Source organism: Oncorhynchus gorbuscha, linkage group LG02, assembly GCF_021184085.1.
Source record: "Oncorhynchus gorbuscha isolate QuinsamMale2020 ecotype Even-year linkage group LG02, OgorEven_v1.0, whole genome shotgun sequence".
Taxonomy (NCBI): domain Eukaryota; kingdom Metazoa; phylum Chordata; class Actinopteri; order Salmoniformes; family Salmonidae; genus Oncorhynchus; species Oncorhynchus gorbuscha.
The window spans coordinates 81,825,482-81,844,951 of record NC_060174.1 but is presented as its reverse complement, the minus strand read 5'-3'; the positions used below and the strand labels follow the sequence as shown (position 1 = coordinate 81,844,951).

General features: G+C 43.8%; 1 protein-coding gene across 2 annotated transcripts in view; it reads right to left on the bottom strand.

Moving 5' to 3' along the window:
• The window catches only part of sgcd (sarcoglycan, delta (dystrophin-associated glycoprotein)), a 286,304-nt gene that overhangs the window by 25,623 nt on the left and 241,211 nt on the right, over positions 1-19,470 (bottom strand). For both annotated transcript variants that reach the window (XM_046323674.1, XM_046323666.1), the window contains exons 4-5: positions 18,311-18,398; positions 10,663-10,782 (exon numbers count right to left, since the gene is read on the bottom strand). In XM_046323674.1, the coding sequence (XP_046179630.1) occupies positions 10,663-10,782; positions 18,311-18,398 (208 nt within the window). The remainder of the gene's footprint in view (positions 1-10,662; positions 10,783-18,310; positions 18,399-19,470) is intronic.

Below are 19,470 nucleotides of genomic sequence, written 5' to 3'. Positions count from 1 at the left end.
TTATCTTTCTCGCTCATTTTTCAAAATAAAAGCCTGAAACTATGTCTAAAGACTGTTGACACCTTGAGGCAGCCATAGGATAAGGAATCTGGTTTATATCCCTTTAAATGGAGGCAAGGCATCCAATGGAACATAGAGCTTTCAGGAAAAACAGCACTTCCTGGTTTGATTTTCCTCAGGTTTTCGCGTGCAATATCAGTTCCGTTTTACTCACAGACAATATTTTGACAGTTTTGGAAACCTTTTAGAGTGTTTGCTATCCTAATCTGACAATGATATGCATATTCTAGTTTCTGGGCCTGAGAAATAGGCAGTTTCAAGTGGGTACTTTTTTGTTGCCAAAAACGAAAATCCTGCCCCCTACACTCAAGAAGTTAAACTTTCAGGATAAGGTAAGACCCAGATGCAGACCATGTCGAAGTAACAATGTTTATAACAGCAACAGGGGCAAAGGTACAGGACGGCAGGCAGGCTCAGGGTCAGGGGCAGGCACAGTGGTCAGGCGGGCGGGCTCAGGATCAGGACTGGCAAGGGTCAAAACCAGGAGGACGAGAAAAGAGAGACTGGGGAAAAAGCAGGAGCTGATTCAAAAACGCTGGTTGACTTGACAAACAAGACGAACTGGCAACAGACAAACAGAGAACACCGGTATAAATACACAGGGGATAATGGAGAAGAAGGGCAACACCTGGAGGGGGGTGGGGACAATCAAAAAGATAGGTGAAACAAATCAGGATGTGACAAACAAATAAATATATTTTCTATTTGAAATTCTTCAAAGTAGCCACCCTTTGCCTTGATGACAGCGTTGCACATTCTTGGCATTCTCTCAACCAGTCGATTGGAATGCATTTCAATCAACAGGTGTGCCTTGTTCAAAGTTAATTTGTGGAATTTCTTTCCTTCTTAATGCGTTTGAGCCAATCAGTTGTGTTGTGACAAGGTAGGGGTTGTATACAGAAGATAGCCCTATTTGGTAAAATACCAAGTCCATACTATGGCAAGAACAGCTCAAATAAGTAAAGAGAAATGACAGTCATCAATACTTCAAGACATGGAGGTCAGTCAATGCGGAACATTTAGCAAATGAGCAGTCGCAAAGACCATCAAGAGCTATGATGTATCTGGCTCTCATGAGGACCGCCACAGGAAAGGAAGACCTAGAGTTAACTCTGCTGCAGAGGATAAGTTCATTCAAGTTACCAGCCTCGGAATTTGCAGCCCAAATAAATACTTCACAAAGTAGCAGATACATCTCAACATCAACAGTTCAGAGGACAGAAACCACTACTAAAGGACATCAATAATAAGAAGAGACTTGCTTGGGCCAAGAAACACAAGCAAATTTTAGACCAAAGTTTATATTTTTGGTTCCAACCGCCGTGTCATTGTGAGATGCTGAGTAGGTGAACGTATGATCTCCGCATGTGTGGTTCCCACTGTGAAGCATGGAGGAGGAGGTGTGATGGTGTGAGGGTGCTTTTCTGGTGACACTGTCTGTGATTTATTTAGAATTCAAGGCGCACCTAAACCAGCATGGCTAACACAGCATTCTGCAGCAATATGCCATCCCATCTGGTTTGAGCTTAGTGGGACTATCATTTGTTTTTCAACAGGACAATGACCCAAAACACACCTCCAGACTGTGTAAGGGCTATTTGACCAAGGAGAGTGAGGGAGTGCTGCATCAGATGACCTGGCCTCCACAATCACCTGACCTCAACCCAATTGAGATGGTTTGGGATGAGTTGGACCGCAGAGTGAAGGAAAAGCAGCCAACAAATGCTCAGCATATGTGGTTACTCCTTCAAAACACTTGGAAAAGCATTCCAGATGAAGCAGGTTGAGAGAATGCCAAGAGTGATCAAAGCTGTCACCAAAGCAAAGGTTGGCTACTTTTGTAAAATTTGTTTTACACTTTTTGGTTTTGGTTACTACATGATTTCATATGTGTTATTTAATAGTCTTCACTATTATTCTAAAATGTAGAAAATAGTACAATAAAGAAACCCCTTGAATGAATAGGTGTGTCCAAACTTTTGACTGGTACAGTATCCGTACGCATTACGGCTGCACACACATATTACAGTATATGGGTCTTCTTGCAGGATCTAACTGGGATAGCACAGCTGCTGAGCTGATATCTGGAGGTCCTGCTGTATTTACACTAGAATGTTCAAAGGCATTCCTTATACGATAGAAGACCTGTATCTAAACATAGGATCGAGCAATGTTTAAATTGCCTGTAGCTATCGGGATTGCATAGATGTGTATCAGAAAAAATCTAAAAGCTGATTGACAAAGTGTTAAGAGACAGTGTAATATGTAATGTAGACCAAATTGTACATGAAGTAAACAATTCTAATGAGAGGGATATTACTCTGGGAGCTAAACAGTCTCCCTCACACTACCCACCCTGAGGTGGCTGCTACCGAACAACACACCAGCTATTTGTCTCCAATTAATGGAAGCATCATTGTAGCATCTTTTAAATAGGATTCCAGCCATAGTACTCCGGAAGAAAACTCCAGGTGGCCGAATGCAGTAAAATTGGAACTATCTATCTGCCTTTGGGTGCAGTGCCATTTAGCAGCTGAATTGCATACATTTGTATCCAAAGACCCGGTGGACCTTTTATAGTGAAAGTGGCTATTGCTCCTGGAACAAAAGTGTACTTGAGTGTTGGGGAGAAGGAGGTTCTTGGACGTGATGTACAGTTGAAGAGTGCTCCAGGGATCCTGAGTGGTACAGTAGACTGCAGATTATAATGAAATGCATTTTGCATCAGCCTCCTCTTGCAATAGGTCAGAGGAGTGGGATGGGTGCATTAGTGGCAGGGGTGTGGAGGAGAAGAGGGTACACTGCATCGATAACAAGGCTCAACAGGAACTGGGGAGTATACATTAAACAGTGGGACATAGTTTGTAAAAGCAAGAAGTCAAGTATTTTAAGTACACTACTGCAAATGTTATGAAATATATGTCTAATACACCAGAACATATTTAGTTTGTAGCTGATTACTTTGAATGCACAATTGCAAGTAAATGTAGGCCCATAGGTTATCTACATGTATTTTCACTATGCATGTCTCCTTCCATTTTTCTATGTACTTATACTGTACCCTTTGAACTACTCCACTATCATCTGGTCGTCCGGTTTATAGGTACAAACTGCAGTGATTACACCTGGAGCAGGTGCCTGGTACAGGTAGAGGGGACGGGATGACAGAACAGTGTGGTGCCGATAGCTTCGTCCTCTGCTACCAGGCCATTTGTCACCCCAGCAACATGGAGCCATACATGGAGCTGTGGAACTCATAACTGTGCTGTGTGGATAAACAAGCTCACTCTGGAACAGTGTGATCACACTATTGAGTCTATGTTTGTACGTGTCGAGAGGGTTTGCGGGTGTGTGTGTAGTGGGCTGTGGATGTATGTGTGTGGTTTGGTGTGTATGTGTGTGTCCTTGACCAGACCTTCGGAGGATTGATACCCAGAAATAATTTGATATTGAGATAAAAACGGCTGCGTTGGACCTTTTAAAGATACTCAGCTGCAGGCTTCCATTTTAGACCGTTACCAGAGCCATCCATGTTCACAGATACCATTAGTTATTATGGATCAGTGGTGGATGCAGTTGGATAATATTGCTATTGGAGACAAGTTGTACACCTAGAGCATCCTCCCTCTCACATAGCCTTGACAGGGATTATATATCCGAAAGATGAAAAGAAACACATTATCCGTCTGTAATGCAGGTCTTAGGGTGTCAGTGACAGAAACAAGACTTGAAAGGCAAACAATGTTGCCATGATTTTGCAAATGGCTCTGCCGGGTGCGCAGCGCTGTAAAACCCCAGGACTATACTGACTCCATGGTTACAATCTAATCTAGCTTTGAGACCAGACCAGTGGCGGGCTAGATTTATGTGGACCGTGAAACCAAGCCCAAGGAAGAGGCTCAGGTAAAGCAGGTGGATATAACTCACTGGCTTTTAGAGATTCTTTATCATCTACTTAGCATGGTCACCTGACAGAAATCCAATGGCCACTCTGCAAAGCACATTCCCCATTCCTACCTGATCAGACGGTGAAATGTAGTCTGCCTCTTGCGCCCTATATTCATTTCATGTATGACACTTGTCACACAGTTACTCCCGGCTGCTCTTTATGATCGTATTAATGCAAGCTGGAGCCACACACAAGGAAGAGAGAGAGGGAAGGGACAAGGAGAGAGAGAGAGAGGGAAGGGAATAAAATGAGGAAGAGAATGAAGTGAAATGGATGAATTTGGAATGACTCAGCTGTAATTTTGATGGCAATGCAGTGGGCATTTCCTTAACTCTTTCTTTTTATAGCAGACATCTGAAAACTAAACTAACCCTAGGAAGCATAGTGCCATAGGCTATAGACCATTGTACCCCATGTGCACTTACTGGTCATTGTTCACAGTAGCAGTGGAATTACAACATACAGCACCAGCAGCAAGACAAAGTCCTGAGACTGACCCCTAACTAACCAAGTCAACCAGTCCACTGTAATGAGGCCACTGGCCATGTGCTGTAGGGTCATGCCCCCATCATCAGCAGTCTGGACCACCACTGCCAGGTAGCCACCCACCAGGAGTGGATGTGACCCTAGCCCTATACAGTAATTAGAGACTGGCTGAAGCAGGAAACTAAGGTCAGGTCAAGTGGCTCTCCAGCAGCCACACACTTTAATACACATCACAGCTGAAAGTCTGAAGGCCACATTATAGATACAGTAGACAGGATGTAAATAAAGGCAATGTTGTTTGGCCGCATGGCCATATCTGTATCTGTACCATGCTCTCCTCATAAACCTGATATGAATTAAACATTGCGCTTAGCAGACTAATTTCCCATTTTCTCTCACGGGTGTCATATTACAGACTAGGGATTGTAAAAATATTATGGAGTTGGCATTGTCTCCCCGTCTGTCAGATCAAACATCAGGACTGGTGTAACGACCATTCACTGGGTGATGTGGTTACTGTGAGACAGACACATCATTGACGGGTGGGACTACTTTCTGCACGTTGCTTCTCTCAATCCATATTGACATCCCCCATTGTAGCATCTACAATTGGGTTTGCCACATTATCATCTGTGCCGTGCTAATAACTTGACGAGCATTTCTCCAAACCAGGCTATCTATTAATACTATCTGTTTCAGGGATCCTACAATCATCAGAGTGCTGTTGTGATTATTAAGTGTGTAATTCAATTTGAATCAGCCTCCACTGCAGTCCAATGGGATATAATTGAGGCAAATAAATGAGCCTTTAATTATAATTACATATAAAAACAAAAAAACAGCAGCAGGTAATGTCATTATTCTGTGGATTCCTGCTAATTACGGTTGTGATGATGAGTAGAGAGAGGAGGGTGGAGAGGGATGGAGGGAATATGAGAATACTCGATTGAGCATGCTCCATTGACAATTCCGGAATTCCCTGTTCCAAGCATATTTTAATTACCATAGAGGAGTGCTCCATTGTGTCCTCTCATTCCCGGCGAATTCATTCCTTTCTCTCTTGGTTTTTATTGTGTAATTGATTAGGTTTGGTTTCCTATGGAAGACAATGAGGATCGCTGTAAACTGCTGGTTCGGCTCCTGTACTGTACAGGGCTGGCTCACGAGACTGTATACACAACACACTTTGCCATTTGGCCACAGTTCTCTAAATCTTGATTAAAGGTCTCCAAAGTGCACAGTGTGTGGTCTTGTGTACCATATACAACTGCTATTGTAATTATGATTTGTGTGACTATTCAGTATTACCCTAATTGTACTCACACAGGTGAAAACATTTGCTGTAACTGACAAGCTAACAATTCATGACATTATTCTGCTCCACAGTGGCGTCTTGCTCTACAAAAACTATCCACCTAGTGTGGAACTTGAAGCAGTTGAGTAACAATAACAATAGACAGGTAAACTTTGAATTGCTTTACAGCAGGGTAGGTAACAACACATCTGCTCAACACGGCGGCCCCTCAGGGGTGCATGCTCAGTCCCCTCCTGTACTCCTCCTGTGTTCACACATGACTTCATGGCCAAGCATGACTCAACATGCTCAAGTTTGCTGATGACACAACAGTGGTAGGCCTGATTACCGACAACGATGAGACAGCCTATAGGGAGGAGGTCAGAGACAACCTCTCCCTCAATGTGATCAAGACAAAGGAGATGATCGTGGACTACAGGAAATGGAGGGCCGATCACGCCCCCAATCTCATTGACAGGGTTGTAGTGGAGCAGGTTGAGAGGTTCAATTTCCTTGGTGTCCACATCACCAACAAACTATCATGGTCCAAACACACCAAGACAGTCGTGAAGAGGGCTCGACAATGACTATTCCCCCTCAGGAGACTGAAAAGATTTGGCAAGGGTCCTCAGATCCTCAAAAAGTCCTTTAGCTGCACCATCGAGAGGTTGCATCACCACCTGGTATGGCAACTGCTCGGCCTCAGACCGCAAGGCACTACAGAGGGTAGTGCATAGGGCCTAGTACATCACTGAGGCCAAGCTACCTGCCATCCAGGACATCTATACCAGGCAGAGGAAGGCCCTAAAAATTGGCAAAGACTTCAGCCAACCTAGTCATAGACTGTTCTCTCTGCTACCGCACGGCAAGCGGTAACGAAGCGCAAAGTCTAAGTCCAAAAGGCTTCTTAACAGCTTCTACCCCCAAGCCATAAGACTCAGCTAAACAAATGGCTACCCAGACTATTTGCATTGACCACCCCCCACCCCCATTTTTATGCTGCTGCTACTCTTTTTATGCTGCTGCTAATCTATGTACAGTCACTTTACCTCTACCTACATGTACATATTATCTCAATTACCTTGACTAACCTGTGCCCCCGCACACTGACTCTGAACCGGAAACCCTTGTATATAACCTCGCTACTGTTAATTTATTGTTGATCTTCAATTATTTGTTATTTTTCTATTTTCTTCTTTTTACTTTTATTTTTTATTATTTATTAATTACTTCAGTTTATTTTAGTAAATAATTTCTTAACACTTATTTTTCTTAAAACCACATTGTTGGTTTTAAAACCACATTTGATTTGATTTATTAAACAGCCAAATCAAGTGTTGATATCATAATACAGCCATGCAGTCTCTCGGGTCTCTCATTGGACAATAATCCATTCTGAGGGAGGCATCTCGAGGATCGCAATCAAACTCACTTCCTACAATGCTCTTGTCGGAAATATTTCACTTGTGTTTTCCTCAAGTGTCAAGCTTTATATTTCCACTTCATTGCTTTCAGACACAGTTACACAACTCTGGCTTCATATAGCATTGTTCATCTTTGAGACCATCTTGAAAAGGTTGCAGAACACTGTAATCAAGTTTTACCTGGCAGCACTGATTGAGCCTTGTGTTAAAAAGAGAGACATGTAAAAAACAATCATATTTCATATAGCGATACGTGTATAAAGCAATTAAATTTCCTATTTGCCTCTAAAAGCCTATTTACAGCCACATTTAAGTCGCAGATTGCTTTGACAACATTGAAGACATTTGACGACATTTATCCTTTTGCCTGCAATCAACAGCTACAGTATATTCTTATCCCAAAGTTGCTAGTTTTGTTCACTGGATGTAGCACCTGCCAATCTTGTGTAAAAAATAATCCAATAATTTCAGGGGGTTGATTAGTTGTGATATGAGGGAAATCCAGATCTGTAAAAAGCTAGTGACAAATTGCTAAGTTGGCATGATTCCAAACACCTCCCCTATTACCCATTGGGAGCTGAGGGTTCCTGGATCACTGTTCACTGTAGATAGTGCAATAAAGGCCTAATGAAGGCAGTGAAAGCTCTATCATAGATTTCCAATGACCTCAGTTGGGCCAATTAAAGTTATATGCCCAGCATAACTATGCATTTTATTGGTTTGGACAGAAGCATTCATTTGGTAATGGCATGTGTCAGTTTTATAGGAATCTGGCCTCACTTCATCCTGACTGATGGATGGAATGACAGAGGGAGAAGCTAGTAGCAGTTTGCCCAGGCCTGAAATCATTGGCTATATTTATTGATACATGTTGTTTGGCACGGTTTGGAGTGAACGCACAGACACGTACATGCACACACACAAGCAAGTACACAGACACAGGACACATGCATGTGCGTGCACACACACACACACACACACACACACACACACACACACACACACACACACACACACACACACACACACACACACACACACACACACACACACACACACACACACACACACACACACACACACACACACACACACACACACACACACACACACACACACACACACACACACACACACACACACACACGTGTGCACATACATGCACTCACACGCATACTGTATGCCTGCATGCCCGACCACACGTACGCACAAAACACTTTCAGTACAACAGAGGCCTTTTTAGAACTAAGAAGGCCTTTCTACTGAGGACTGTGGTTGCCAAGGCGTTTGATGAACCTTGTGGCCCAGGGCAGCCCCATCAAAAAGGGCCGCAGATAAATGGAGTAACCGGCAAATCATCATTACTACTATCTCTCTCTGTACCCCTCCGTCCCTCTCTCTCTCTGTACCCCTCCGTCCCTCTCTCTCTCTGTACCCCTCCGTCCCTCTCTCTCTCTGTACCCCTCCGTCCCTCTCTCTCTCTGTACCCCTCCGTCCCTCTCTCTCTCTGTACCCCTCCGTCCCTCTCTCTCTCTGTACCCCTCCCTTCCTCCCTCTCTCTCGCTCTCTCTGTACCCCTCCCTCACTCTCTGCATCCCGCTGCTTAGCTGAGGTGGCTGGGATAAGGAACTCTGGCTGGGAGTTCTGATTGAAAGTAAGGGGATATCGGTGAACAAATGCCGTGGTCAAAACTATGACGCCGCCAGTGCAATGAGTGGAGCTTACTCAGGTGTTCAAAAGTGAATATCAGACCAAGAGCCTAATTCTTCTTAGGTAGTTCTTTACAAGTTTTAGAAAATAGATCTCTCTGCAGAAGCGACAGTTACAGGGATGGTAAAAACAGCTTGAGGAAATAGCAACATCAACGAAATTGGGCAGAAAAGTGTGTACAGCAGTTCTTCAAGTACAGCAGTTCAGCATCATCTTCAATTGAGCCTCTCATTTTCCTTAATTGCCGGCCTCAACACGTTACAGAAAGGGTAACTGTATAGGAAGCTCTGGGGACAGGTCGTCTGGATATTGGACAGCCAATAAATTGACAGATGCAAACAGATTATCAACTTCAGAGGACAACCATTCTTGAGGGCTTAAACAAAATTTTTTTTGATTTTGTTCATACTAGTGACCGGTGTTTGAGTTGTGTGGTTGCAATATCAACAGTCCCTTATCTTTGGTATATTTTGGCAAGGATCATTCAAGACTATGTTTAAATTGTGTGCACCGCAATGGACATACAATGAACAATGTCTCAGGAAAGTCTTTCTGGGTTGGCAATACTCAGTATAGAAAACCATCGGGCCCGCAACCTGGACCTACAGGCTGTTGTGAAAAACATTTCAACAATAAATAGATAATATAAGTAATGACTGAATTTGTCCTGTCAACTAATTTTTCCCTCATTGTTAAGCCTTTTGATGTGTAAATTTAATTTAAAAAATGTATAAATAGCAACTAAATTCTCTAAACAGCTATAGATAGTAAACTACCATGCATAATGAAACAATATCTAGAAAGCTAGTGTTTTGTGGGTGGACTGACTGTATTATCTGGTATTAATAGACTGGATTAATGCACAACAAATTTCTATCCAAGCTGGGTGAAAGTGCAAGGACCGCTCATGTCATGCAGGTTCAGGTAGGCTATACAGGACAGTTTCACAAAAATCTATTGGTAGATTATTACCATGCTTTTGCATCGGAAATGAATTTTACAATCTGTAATGTTTGAATTTCCAACTTTAATTACTGAACAAGTAATTACATTATTGCCACCAGCCAGCTGTCTAAATAAATGGCAGCATTGCGACACCATGTAATATCTTCATGAAAGTTTACATTTAACATGATAAAATTATGACCAACTAGGCCTACCAATAAACATGTATCCATTATCCAAAGCCAAGCTATAGGCTAAATGCCCTGGCACCACAGAAAGCCTTTCATTGTCGCAATTTCAGCACCATGGACAGCGAATGGTAGTCCATACTTTGTGAGTGGCTTTCCACATCCTTCTTTTCTTCTAACTCAACTGACAATGTTATACAACAGCAAAAGTGACTGAATCTGTTATTGTTTAACATGGTTGGATGATTTCTTCTAATCTAAATAATACAGACTCACACGTCCCCCCCTATAGAAACTCTGACTCAAAGACTCTTTTATGTCTTAGTCTAATTTACCATAATTTATGTTCAGCTGTTCTTCAAATGCAAGAAATGTATTAAATTGTTAGCTAGCCCTAAAATGCCAGCTTGTTTTTGCTAAATTTCAATTCATTGTCACATGATTACAGTGATATTGATCATTCATCCAAAGTACACCACATTTTAGATCTCTAAATTCAGCCTCTAAACACTTGAACAGTGAGAGTCCAGTCAAGTTTCAAACTGTTGTTCACTAAACTGCTAGTAGACTGTTGAGTATGATGTAGTGTCTGGTCCATTAACTCACCCGTCACCCGTAGCCTCTCTGCTCCCACCACCACCTCCTGGTCATCAGCAGAGAACAGTAGCTTCCCGGTGCTGGATTTCACCTCCAACATCTTCCCTTGTGCACGAACTCCACTGGATCCTGGACAGGGCAAAAGTTGTTAGGAAAAGTCAGTGAAGTTCAACAGGTGGCTTCTGTATGATAAACAAAGATAGACTTCTTGTATTTCAGAGATTCTTGCAAGTCAGGACAATCCTAAACCGACATGTAAACGTTATTCTTCGAATTAGATTTTTTTAAAATTGCTTAAAAATGACATTTAGGTGAATCTTATAAGGGGAAGATTTGCTTTTGGAATTTTCTAATTATTTTCAAAATGATTAATTTCCATGTCAGATCTATGCCCGGAAATGCCCTTGTCTGGAACAATAATCCACATTTCAAACTCTCCCAAAAGTTAAAAAAAGGCAATAATTAATATTAACTGAAAAAGGATCTTATGTCGTTTCTTGCAACAGCCATCTTTGACTTAAAAAAATATTCCTCTCAAAACGGTGATTCCTAAAAAATATGTCAGGAGACTTGGTCAACTCAGTCAGATTTATATAAAATCCCAAATGAATCATGAAAGAGAATGGTCAGCTACACCACATTGACCCCTTCGTCATGTCCTCATTACATTGTGCAATGAGACAACTCATGGTCTGTAAAGTTCTTTACTTTTGATAGATTGAAAGAAACAATTTTAAAATCACCATTGTCACAACTTTAAACTGTCAACGCCTTTAAACTGTCATCTGCATGATAGATAAGATATGAACTTTGGTTCGAATATTTACATTTTTATTAGGTTTAGAGCCATAAAGCAATTGAGGAAAACCAAAATTGTTACTTTGTATATCACTTGAATGAAGACCAAAAATGCTATTTTTTACAACTCCGTAAACTCTGTCCGATCCAATCTTTCAGCACTACATCAGTGCCGAAAGATCTTATAGAATGTTTATATTTTCATTGGGGATTTTCAAATGAATAATTTTCAATATTTTACAAATATTTGTCTGTTTTGAATATTTCTTGTCCTTGTTTTTGAAAGAAAAGCACATTTTTTTGTCCATTAAAATAACATCAAATTAATCAGAGGTCCAGAGTACAGAGGTCCATTATCAGCAACCATCACTCCTGTGTTCCAATGACACGTTATGTTAGCTAATCAAAGTTTATCATTTTAAAAGGCTAATTGAACATTAGAAAATTATTTTGCAATTATGTTAGCACAGCTGAAAATAGTTGTCTGGACATTTTGTTATTTAAACCAGTAAGAGGCCAGAGCCCATCAGTAAGCGGAGGGCCTGGTGAGTTTCCGCTTTTAGATCTTGTAGATCGGTCCACGGTCCTGATTAAAGAAGCAATAAAACTGGCCTTCTGTAGACTTGTTGAGTATCTGGAGCATCAGCATTTGTGGGTTCGATTGCAGGCTCAAAATGGTCAGAAACAAAGACCTTTCTTCTGAAACTCATCAGTCTATTCTCGTTCTGAAAAATGGATGGCTATTTCATGCGAGAAATCTCCAATAAACGGAAGATCTCGTACAAAGCTGTGTACTACTCCCTTCACAGAACAGAGCAAACTGGCTCTAACCACAATAGAAAGAGGAGTGGGAGGCCCCGGTGCACAACTGAGCAAGAGGACAAATACATTTGAGTGTCTAGTTTGAGAAATAGACGTCTCACAAGTCCTCAACTGGCAGCTTCATTAAATAGTATCCGCAAAACACCAGTCTCAACGTCAACAGTGAAGAAGCGACTACGGGATGCTGGACTTCTAGGCAGAGTTGCAAAGAAAAAGCCATATCTCAGAATGGCCAATAAAAGTAAAATATTAACTTCTTTGGAATAGGGGGCAGCATTTTCACTTTTGGATGAACAGCGTTCCCAGAGTGAACTGCCTCCTACTCAGTCCCAGATGCTAATATATGCATATTATTATTATTAGTATTGGATAGAAAACACTGATTATGTCTGTGAGTATAACAGGACTCATATGCAAAAACCTGAAGAAAAAAACAGGAAGTGGGAAATCTGAGGTTTTTAGTTTTTGAACTCACCTCTATCCAATACACAGTGGGATATGGGTTATTTTGCACTTCCTAAGGCTTCCACTAGATGTCAACCGTCTTTAGAACGTTGTCTCGGGCTTCTCATGTGAAGGGGGGGCGGAAGGGAGCCGTTTGACTAAGGGGTCTGCCTGCAGCCTCGTTCTCAGTCACGCGCTTTCACGTGAGAGCGAACTGTGTTCCATGGCTTTTCTACAGAAATAAGAATTCTCCAGTTGGAACATTATTGAACTTTTATGATAAAACATCCTAAAGATGTTCGACCTGTAATATAACTTTTTGAACATTTCGTCCGAATGGACCAGATCGCGTTTTTGGATTTGTTTACCAAACGCCCTAACAAAAGAAGCTATTGGACATAAATGGACATATATTTTGGACATTATCGAACAAAACAAGCATTTATTGTGGAACTGCGATTTCTGGGAGCGCATTCTGATGAAGATCATCAAAGATAAGTGAATATTTATAATGCTATTTATGAATAATGCTGACACAGCGGTTGCGTTAAGGAGAAGTGTATCGAAAGTTCCATGTATAATAGTTGTATTTTCATCAACATTTATTATGAGTATTTCTGTGAATTCATGTGGCTCTCTGCAATATCAATGCATGTTTTGGAACTGCTGAACGTATCACGCCAATGTAAAATAAGATGTTTGGATATAAATATGAACTTTACAGAACAAAAATATATATGTATTGTATAGCATGAAGCCCTATGAGTATCATCTGATGAAGATCATCAAATGTTAGTGATTCATTTGATTTCTATTTGTGATTTTTGGGACTCCTCTCTTTGGCTGGAAAAATGTCTGGTTTTTTCTGTGAGTTGGTGGTGACCTAACATAATCGTTTGTGAAGCTTTTGCTGTAAAACATTTTTGAAATCAGACACTGTGGCTGGATTAACGAGAATTTTATCTTTAAAATGGTACCTAATACTTGTATGTTTGAGAATTTATGAGATTTCTGTTGATTTGTATTTGGCGCCCTGCAATTTCATTGGCTGTTGGTGAGAGGTTCCGCTAACGGAAAAGAACACAAAAGAACACAGACACGGGATAGAGGAACTCTGCCTACAAGGCCAGCATCCTGGAGTTGCCTCTTCACTGTTGACACAAGGAGCTGTCTGTATTGTAGGACTTTTTGTCATTTTGTGCCCTCTTTCCCGGATAAAGACCAGGCTCACCGGTAGGAGTGAGTACTCTGGTGGGCCATATGTTCTGCTCCCTTACTCGCACCCCTTTTCATGTCATCCTGCTGTGGGGAAACCAGTCCATCTCTCCGGGTCCACATTCAATCTGGGGCCGATGAGAGCTTTTTGGACGCCACACTGGCTTCCGAGCTGAACATCCCCACTCAGCCCCTCTCCATTCCCATGGATGTTAGAACGCTGGACGGGCGCTCTATAGGTCGGGTCACCTATAACACCACTCCCATCATCCTACGTGTGTCAGGGAATCACAGCGAGACCATTCAATATCTGCTCATCAAGTCCTCTTAGATTCCTGTGGTTTTGGGATTCTCCTGGCTCCAGCGACACAATCCCCTCATGAATTTGTCTATGGTTGCTATCATGGGCTGGAGTCTGTTCTGCCACACCCATTGTCTGAAGTCCTGGGGGCTCGGAAGTTGCTCTGGACCTCCGGGAAGTGCTCAGCAAGCAACAGGATTTATCCATCCCTTTTCCTCTCCTGCTGGCGCAGGGTTCTTTTTTTGTGGAGAAAAAGGACAAGACCTTGCGCCTGAGCATTGACTACCGGGGACTCCATGACATTAATGTGAAGAACCATTATCCGCTACCACTCGTTTCCTTGGACTTCAAGCTCTTCCAGGGGGCACTGTTTCCTCCAAGCTGGATCTACGAAAAACGCCTACCACCTGGTGTGGATACGAGAGGGGGACGAGTGGAAGAACACCTTCAACACAGCCAGCGGCCACTACGAATATCTGGTCATGCCCTTTGTCCACACCAACGCCCCGTGTTCCAGGCTCTGGTGAATGATGTTCTCCACAACATGTTGAACCGGTTCATCTTCGTCTACATTGATGACATCCTCGTCTTCTCCCGTTACCCACAAGAACACATGCTCCACGTCCAACAGGTTCTCCAGCACCTTCTGGAGAACCAGTTGTTTGTTAAGGCGGAAAAGTGCGAGTTCCATTGCTCCACCCTTCCCTACATCATCTCTGCTGGGAGTTTCCAGATTTATCCCAAGAAGGTGAGAGCGGTGGTGGATTGGCCTGAGCCTACGTCCAGGGTGCAGCTGCAATGCCTCCTGGGGTTCACCAACATTTATGGCCGGGTAACAGCACCCTGGCCTCCGCTTGTCTGCACTCACCTCTACCAAGGTTCCATTCACGTGGTCCTCTGCTGCTGACCGGGCATTCCAGGACCTTAAACACCGCTTCACCACTGCTCCTATCCTTGTTCATCCTGACCCTTCCCGTCAGTTCGTGGTGGAGGCCGTTGCTTCAGATGTCGGAGTGGGAGCTGTCCTGTCCCAACGTTCTGCCCTGGACCTTAAGCTGCATCCCTGCACCTTCTTCTCTCACCGCCTCAACGCCACGGAGAGGAACTACGATGTGGGGAATCGGGTGCTTCTCATGGTGAAGATGGCGTTGGAGGCACTGGCTCGAAGGTGCAGAACATCAGTTCGTTGTGTGGACCGACCACAAAAACCTGGATATTGGAGTATCTCTGCACTACCAAGCTCCTCAACTCCAAGCAAGCGAGATGGGCCCTACTGTTTACCTGGTTCAACTTTTCCCTCTCCTACCGGCCTGAGTCCAAGGATGTCAATCCGGATGCCCTGTCTAGCCACTATAACTCCATGGTTACCACCCCAGAGCCCGAGACCGTCCTTCCTACCTCGTTCCTGGTGACGGCACTTAGCTGGGGTAAGGGGAAACAGGTCCGGGAGGTGCAGCGGTCTCTGCCGAACCTTGGGGTACCCAGATAACCGGATGTTTGTGCCCGACGCTGTCCGCTCAGCAGCCCTGGAGTGGGTCTATTCCTCCAGGCTTGCCTGTCACCCGGGCTCTCGTCGGACTCTGGCCTTCTTGCGACAACGCTTTTGGTCGCCTACTATGGTTCCAGATGTTGCCGCATTTGTTGCCACCTGCATGGTCTGCGCACAGAACAAGACTCCTTGCAAGCTCCGGTTGGTCTTCTCCAACCTCTCCCTCACTGTCCCTGGTTCCATATATCCCTGGATTTCATCACGGGTCTCCCTCCACCTGAGGGCAACACAGCCATCCTGACTGTGGTTGACCGGTTCTTCAAAGTCGCCCACTTCATTCTTCTCCCCAAACTACCCTCGGCCAAGGAGACTCCCGGTGGACATGGTCTTCGACCAGGGCCCCCAGTTCTTGTCCCGGTTCTGGAAGGCATTCTGCATGTTGTCAGCCAGTCTGTCCTCCGGATTCCACCCCCAGGACTTCGTAACGACTCTTCGCTGCCTAATCTCCGCCAACCCTACCACCTGGAGTCAGCAACTGGTATGGGTTGAGTATGCCCGCAACACCCTTCCTTGCTCCACCACGGGGTGTCTCGCCCTTCAAGTGTTCCTTGGCCTCCACCCACCCCTGTGCAAGAGGAGGAAGTCAGCAGTCCCTCTGTCCAGATGTTCATCCGCCGCTGTTGCTGTACCTGGAAGACATCCCGGGCCGCACTGTCGAAGACCACATCCAGGTATAGGCGACAAGTGGATCGCCACCGGACCCCTGCTCCATGCTATCTGCTCGGCAGAGGGTATGGCTCTCCACCTGGGACCTGCCCCACCGGGTGGAGTCCCGTAAATTTCCCCCCCGTTTCATCTGCCCGTTCACCATCTCTAGAGTCATTAGCCCCACTGCTGTCTGTCTTTTGCTACCCCGTACCCTAGGTATTCACCTATAGTCTTTTGTCTTCTGTTTCCAGGCCCACCCCTCCTCCCCATATTGATGTTCATCCGGCGTACACGTTGAGACGCCTCCTGAGTTTTCGACCACGGAGGAGGGGTTTCCAGTAACTAGGTTGACTGGGAGGGTTATGGCCCAGAGGAGAGGTGCTGGGTCACCGCTAGAGACATCCTGGACCCAGCCCTCATCGCCAACCTCCACCGCCGGCACCCTGGTCAACCAGGTAGGACGCCAGGTGGCACCCGTAGAAGGGGGGTACTGTCACACCCTGATTTGTTTCACCAGTCTTTATGATTGTCTCCACCCCCCTCCAGGTGACGCCCATCTTCCCCATCATCACCTGTGTATTTATACCCGTGTTCTCTGTTTGTCTGTGGCCAGTTCGTCTTGTTTGTCAAGTCAACCAGTGTTTTTGTTCTCAGCTCTTGCTTTTCCCAGTGTCTTTTTTCTCGCCCTCTTGGTTTTGACCCTTTCCTGTCCTGACTCTTAGCCCACCTGCCTGACCACTCTTCCTGCCCCTGACCCTGAGCCTGCCTGCCAACCTGTACATTTACCACACCTCTGGATTATTGATCTCTGCCTACCCTGAACCTGAACCTGCCTGCCATCCGGTACCCTTGCCCCACCTCTGGTTTACTGACCCCTGTCTGTCTTGACCTGTCTATTGCCTGCCCCTGTTGGATTATTAAACCATTGTTAATTCAACGTTGTCTGCATCTGGGTCTTACCTTCATACCTGATATGATTTATGCAAAGAGACAATTTCTGAACTATAACTTCAGGCAAATATAACTAAGACGAACCAAAGCAGACCAAAAAACACAGCCCCTACACCAAATCGAACTGTTATTGATAGTACAACAAACAGCAGAGTAAAACAACTAATTGACTCTGATCCTGAAATGGTTTCATGTAGTGGCGAGGAACAAGCGATCTGAGCAGAGGGCGTGTCATGTTCGTCGAATGGAGGAGACCAAGGCACAGCGTGATATGAATACATGTTCTATATTTAATGAAGAAAGAACACTAAAAACTTACAAAACAACAAACGAACTTGACGCTATATATAGACACAGGCAACTAGACATAGACAATAACCCACGAAAATCCAAAGAAGATGGCTGCCTAAATATGGTTCCCAATCAGAGACAACGATGAACAGCTGCCTCTAATTGAGAACCAATCTAGGCAACCGCAGACATACATAAACACCTAGATGGTAAGCAACCCCATAAACCTACAAAAACCCATAGACAGTACAAAAACACATACATCACCCATGTCACACCCTGACCTAACCAAAATATATAAAGAAAACAAAGAATACTCAGGTCAGGGCGTGACAGGGACACAGACAATTGATTCTGCTTTGCTGTGTCTAGAGTGGAGTCTCTAGCATACTTACTCACTCATCCATTATTTTCGCCAGATAATCAACAGCCAGAAGGCAAATGCAGTTTAACATGCAGTTTAACATGGGAGAGGTGTTTGGCTGTAGGTGTACATGGATTGAAATATCTGTTATTTTTGTGTCTGCTGAATAGAACTCTAGTTCAAGTACATGGATTTGCATTGCTGTGTATGGTGTCCATATTAGCGCACACCCTCCATTGATGTGTGACTGTCCTGTTGTGTTGTATGATATTACCTGCAATAAGTTGTGTGACCAGCTGATTCTTTCCATTTAGGATATTGACGGACACATTTTTGGAGGATTGCAGGAACAGTGGGCTGCCCTATGGAGACAAAGCAGGTAAACAAACAATGCTATCGACAATACACAATCCCCCATTAGTGACCCTGGTGCTCAGCATGAGTGTGTAACTAGGACTATATGTTTTATAGATCATTTCCATTTTCAACAGCCAATCTGGAATGCATATCACGTCTGAAGCCTGGATCTGTCTTACTTGCCAGAGTAATTTTTCATGCTTCAGTCAACTTCTTAATTAAAGATAGCAGCCAGCCTTTGTGTTGTGCTTAAAGTCGGCAAGATAATGCATCTCATGTATATTTTAGATAATATGAGATCCCTCCATGCTTATCAAGGTTCCTAAGCAACACAGTAAATAAGCAAAATATTGATATCCCTGAATTGACATATCACTTTAACGATGTGGCTCAGCACATGAGATTCAAATTAATAGGTTCAATGGGAATAATGTTCAGTTAGTATATTAGGACCCTCATAAATTAATTGAAAGTGCATTTCTGGCCTTCAAGACTATTTGTCCTACTACAGTAACCTTGATCCCCATTCCACTCTCATCCCTGTTAATACAGTATACAAGCAATTAACAGTCTCTCTGTAAGGCCTCATTAATATCAGAGAGAGAGAGAGAGAGAGAGAGAGAGAGAGAGAGAGAGAGAGAGAGAGAGAGAGAGAGAGAGAGAGAGAGAGAGAGAGAGGAGAGAGAGAGAGAGAGAGAGAGAGAGAGAGGGAGGGAGAGAGAGAGAGAGAGAGAGAGAGAGAGAGAGGGAGAGAGGGAGAGAGGGAGAGAGAGAGAGAGAGAGAGAGAGAGAGAGAGGTGTCCCCTGGACTGGACAATTTATCTTATCCCATTTTTCACCCCTATCAATAATTACTATTCCGTTCACCTCCACTGTGGCCGGACTGCTCTCTCTCTTTGCTGGTGCGAGACAGATCAGATAAAGCCCCACACATTATCAATCTATTCATCCAATGCATGCTCTGTGGTATTATTACTGCCAGGCAGAGTGTGAGTGAGCATCTATCGCTCCATCGCCTATGACATCACCTCTCTCTGATACTACTTTCCTTCGTAATTCTATGGTGGTGGAAGTGCA